The following is a 5,310-nucleotide window of genomic DNA, read 5'->3' on the forward strand; positions in this document are numbered from 1 at the left end:
ATGTTGGGGACAGTAGTTTTCCAACAGACCTCAATTATATGAGAGATTTAAGAAGAGTTCTCGATTTTTCAGTTTGTTCAACTTTTATTCGTTGCTAGGAAGGAGTGGCCATTTCTATGTTCCTTACATGCTGTACTGGAAAACAGAAGTCTCTATTTGTTCTCTAACAATTTAAAACTTCCCTGAGAAATCATCATGCTAGATTTTTTTTTTTTATGTTTATGCCACTTCATTTATTTAAACTTTTGAGTGGACTTCCCCACTCCCATACTAATACTCCATCTTAATGCATCTGGAGATTATTGAGTCATACAGAACAATAAAGAGATCTAACCTTATTTTCCAATTGCCTCTTATCTAATGCTGTCATAAATAATCTTATCTTTCCCTCAGTTTTGTAATTTCTCTTTATAATAAATTAAATTATTATATTTTTCTGTTTTCTGTATTTCTATTTTGTTCTACTGATTTGGTACATACTCCACAGTCAAATAAAAGTTTCGAATTTATTCTGATTTTAAAATACATATTTATACTTGGCTGAGGAGTTTCTATCCCCTCATCCCTTATTATTTTTCATTTCCAAATTTTGTCTTATTTTACTAGCTTAATCTTCCTAACAAATTTTGAAATAATTTTTAACAATTCTTCAATTGCAACTGTATTAAATTGACAGATTAATTTCATGAGTCATGAATATTTTTAAGCTAAATCAAATGTTGCATCAAATTAGGGATGTTTTTAGTTGTGATCAACTAAAAACCCAAGTTACACTGGCTTAAGACAATACTGTAGACTAATAGCCTTTAAAAATCCAGCAGTGAGGTGGGCTTCTCCTGCAGCTCAAACAGGGTTCTGGCTCAGTTTCTCCATGCTTCTCTGGGCTGTGCCCTCTCCCTGTGCGCTGTCTTCCTTCATTCACAAGATGGCTGCCAGCAGCAACCTCAGCCACGTGTTTTATTGTTCACATCCATGCAAAAGTAAAAGCGCTACTCCTCATAAACATCTAACAGAAGTCTTGTGCCCTCTCCCTGTGCGCTGTCTTCCTTCATTCACAAGATGGCTGCCAGCAGCAACCTCAACCACGTGTTTTATTGTTCACATCCATGCAGAAGTAAAAGCGCTACTCCTCATAAACATCTAACAGAAGTCTTGAGCTAGTCACCATGGCCAGGGGAACTGAGGTTACATTCACTGTACACATGCCCAGTCAGAGCCCACTTTTGGATCTGGAGATGGAGTCATTCCAACCCAAACTAGTGGGCCACTACAAAATAGGGGGAATTAAAATAAATGCTGGGACTAACCATGATCTACACTGCCTTTAGCCCAATGAAAACTTCTCATAATTTAAAAATTTCCCCAGACATTTCAAATTTCTTATAACATAGCAGTATACACCTGTTTAAAGTACGCATACACTTATTCCTGCAGATGTGCACACACATGTACACAGTCTATGTAAATTCTCACAAGGCCCAATAACTAGAACTAAAAGGGGAAATGGCTATATCAAAGTAAGGGAATATACTGGCAAACTAGAAGTGCAATTAATATTATTTAATATTATAATTGAACATGTAATTCATTGTGCTAGTTAGAAAAATATACTTATATGCCTTACTGCTCACCAGCTACACAGATAACTGATGCCTACCACCTCTGTATTTATTCAAAATATTCCTTTTAGTCTATTTCTCTTCAAAGAAACTACTCTTGAAATCTTATTTAGTTTTTATCAATGTTTTATTATTCACTGCATCATCTATATAAAATATTTTCTTCAGTTGATGTTTGCATGTAATTTTTATTTGGTCAGGGTACACATACATATGCTGCTTCTCCCAAATGTTCTGTCTTCTCAGAGACAAGGCCATATTCTAGACTAATCTGCCTGTTGAACCCCCTACCAAGGAATTTAGCAGAGACTACTATATATTAAGAATTACTCAATAAATATTCATCAAGTAAAACACATCATCAATTATAGAAAATGTATTCTGGATAATTACATACGGCAAGGAGACTATTAAGAATTTATGAACCTTATATTTCTCCAAAGTAGATTTCTACTGCTCCCATAACATGCCTTGCCACTCATTCCTTCGTTGTTTTCACCTTTGAATTAACTCAATTGAACAATCATTTATTTAGAAGATGCTAGGTGCTCAGGATACAAATAGAGCTAATAAATTACTTTGTCCTCAAAGGAGTTATAGTCTGGCTACTTAATCTCCCTTCTCAGAATGTCCTCCCTCCCCATGTTCTACCTATTCTAACCCTACCCATTCTTCAGAGTCCATAATGAATTTTACTTCCTCCATCAATCCTTCCTAGGCTATTTTATTCTCAATGTTTCTTCTCTCTGCAGAAATCTTAGCATGTAATATGTATGCATCTAATTCTTACTTAATCTTCATTAATTTTAATGTAGCTGTGAATCCAAACTTTTTCTGAGTGGCACAGGGTTGCAAGAAGGAATAGCAGACATTGAGTTCAGCTTAAAAGGAAGGAAGGAAAATGAGCTGAGAAAGATTGGTCTTACTGGAAGGAAGCCAGCTCAGGCTACTAAGACAAACTCTTCCATATTTAGGAGCTGCTAACGTAGAAACACCACAATCTCAGCCAGCTTTGTCAGGGGAACAAGGTGTCATCTGGGAGGAAAGGTCATGGGCCAGCCAACTTGTTTTAAAAGGACAGATTTACCTTGATCACAGCCACAATCAACCTGGTTATTATACCCACACCCCCACTCTTCCTCTTGCTTGATGAGTTCTAAGATCTCTTCAACAAGGTTGGGATGGGGAGCAGGGAGAGGATGTTTATTTTACAATTAGATACTTAAGCTAAGTGCATGGTTGAGTTAATACTTCACTGAGACGAAGTTTCAACTAAAGTATAATTAAGTTATCAATCAAAAATGCAAATCATATATTATTAATTTATTTCTCAGCTTTATTGCAAAGCAGGAAGGAAGAAAGGAAGCGAGAGAGGTAGGAAGAGAGTGGCTCTTAGGAGACCAAAGGTATCTGACGAGGAGGAACACGTGAACAGCCCCACAGGGATGTAAGGAAGAAGCTAGGGTCAGGAAAGACTCAGACTTCACCTAGGATTGGCTCTATTCACCTGCACATGTGCTGAGACAAATAGAAGCTGCAACTGACCGGTTAGGATCGGGGAGCTAATAAAGCAAAGAACTCTATTCAGGAAAGACTCAGACTTCACCTAGGATTGGCTCTATTCACCTGCACATGTGCTGAGACAAGTAGAAGCTGCAACTGACCGGTTAGGATCGGGGAGCTAATAAAGCAAAGAACTCTACTTGGTAGGATTTAAGCTTTTCCTTATTACTTATTTCTTAACACTAGTAGTTTCCTACAGAGGAGCTGTATTCACAGGCAATTCATAAGAAATATAAGAAATACAAATATTTGTCATATTCATTTTCTTCCATTTCAAAGTTAAGAATCTTTTCTTTTTAATTTACTGTAATTGTGTCCCTTTAATAGTTTTCCTAAAAAAAAAGAAAAAGAAAAAAAGTTTTCCTTTCTTTTAAAATATACATTCTTTGGGAAAATTGTTGAGGTCAATATCATAGAATAAAAATCTATTTTCTTACAAAATGACCCCTAGAAACTTTGAATACAGAATACTACATGAAGTAGACCATTGGTGTGACTCAGGGTGGCATATCTGGACTTGTCCTTTAAGTGAATTTTAATATGGAAGACACTACAGAAGATGACCACTGCCAAAAGTGATTTTTAAGTCACTGAACATTATATTTATCATTCAGAAGAGGACTGTCATTCTCAGAATAAAACCAAAAGAACATTTTCTAAAAAAAAATTAACATGTACAAGAAAGTTTTTAAGCATTTGGAAAACATACTCTGCGTTCACCACAAATTAGTGCTGATTTGTAAATTTCCACTGTAGAGGAGTTTCATATCTTGAAATGAAAATTTGTGGTTACCAAAAATCCGTATTTGAAAACTATTTCTTAACTGTGCAGAAAAGAATTCAATGAGGGATATTTTCACCATGTTTTAAACTCGTAAAAATTTTAACAACCATTACATCAAGGAAATTATTTTTTAAAAAACCAGAAACTCTGAAAAAGCCCTTTCCATTCAAGAAAAAGTCAAGCTAAATATTTATTGATTGTACTTCAATCATGTAGTAACTATGAAACAGTAGATCAGAAGTATAGTGATCTTGAACAAAAATAAAAATTTAGTGTCAAAAATCTACAGGATTCAAACAGTTTTATCTCATCACCTGTATATGTCTTCTAACTGCAGATCAAAATCTTGAAGTTTCTTTTGAAATTTGTCTGTAAAGTTATAGAACTCATTAAGGATTGAAGATTTCAAATCAGGGTATGGACATTCCAAACTTTCTAATTCCATGGGCAATTCACTAAGCAGGTTAGTTTTTTCTTCTGAAAAATGATCTAGTATCTAAAAAAAAAAAAAAAAAGGATATGATTATTTTATTAAATATAAAGGGTAAATTGATAAACAAATAAATTACTAGCTTTATCACACTTACTTTCATACTCCAGTCTAAGAGATCATTTTCTATTTTCTGTTGCTCCAGGACAAGTCTTTCAAAGACAGCTTTCAATTGTCTTTTTACAGAGTCAACCTATAGGACATTTGGAACCAAGTAATAAGCAAATTGTTACAATTCATCCAACATTTATATTTTAACACACCAGGATTATTCTCAAAAGCCAATAAGTGGTGAAAAATTACACAAGGGCAAGTCCCTTTTACTGACCTGTGGAGGGGAGATAAAGAGATGCCAGCCAGGCAGTGCTCATCAGACAAAGGAGCCTCAATGAGGCTTCCAGACACTTAGTCCAAAAATGGCTCAGAAAGTACAGTGTGGTCATAGCCACTCTGCGCCCACATTTGGAATTTGTCTGTGGGAAGGCTGAGAACTTTCCAGGTTGTCTCTGCTTTACCACTCCTTCCTTCCCTTCCATCTTTGTCTCTAATCCCCAGTTGGGCATGGATTTAAAAATTTTTTATTATTAATTATGAAAGCAATATAACAACATCACAAAACAACTGAAAAAGAGAGAAATAAAATAACCTAAAAACCTACACCTAGAACAACTATACTCATGGAGATTATGTGCTATTGAGCGCAGGCAGTTAACAGCTGATGAAAGAAATACCTGAGAAAGTATCAGAAGGAAGTAAGTGATGTAAAAACAGTGTGGTATGATAGGGAGTGACTGTGGCTTCTCAGGGCAGGTCTCTCAAAGGAAGCGACATTTAAGCCAAGACCTAAATGACGG

The 5,310-nt window shown here is 35.5% G+C and overlaps 1 protein-coding gene across 1 annotated transcript in view; it reads right to left on the reverse strand.

Annotated features, from left to right (window-relative positions):
• CCDC148 (coiled-coil domain containing 148) overlaps nt 1–5,310 on the reverse strand; it is a gene marked incomplete at its 3' end in the record, with an annotated part of 138,654 nt that overhangs the window by 121,585 nt on the left and 11,759 nt on the right. The window contains exons 4-5 of the mRNA XM_008574311.1: nt 4,554–4,649; nt 4,281–4,462 (exon numbers count right to left, since the gene is read on the reverse strand). Coding sequence (XP_008572533.1) covers nt 4,281–4,462; nt 4,554–4,649 — 278 coding nt within the window. The remainder of the gene's footprint in view (nt 1–4,280; nt 4,463–4,553; nt 4,650–5,310) is intronic.

This window comes from Galeopterus variegatus, unplaced genomic scaffold, assembly GCF_000696425.1.
Source record: "Galeopterus variegatus unplaced genomic scaffold, G_variegatus-3.0.2 Scaffold1031, whole genome shotgun sequence".
Classification (NCBI taxonomy): domain Eukaryota; kingdom Metazoa; phylum Chordata; class Mammalia; order Dermoptera; family Cynocephalidae; genus Galeopterus; species Galeopterus variegatus.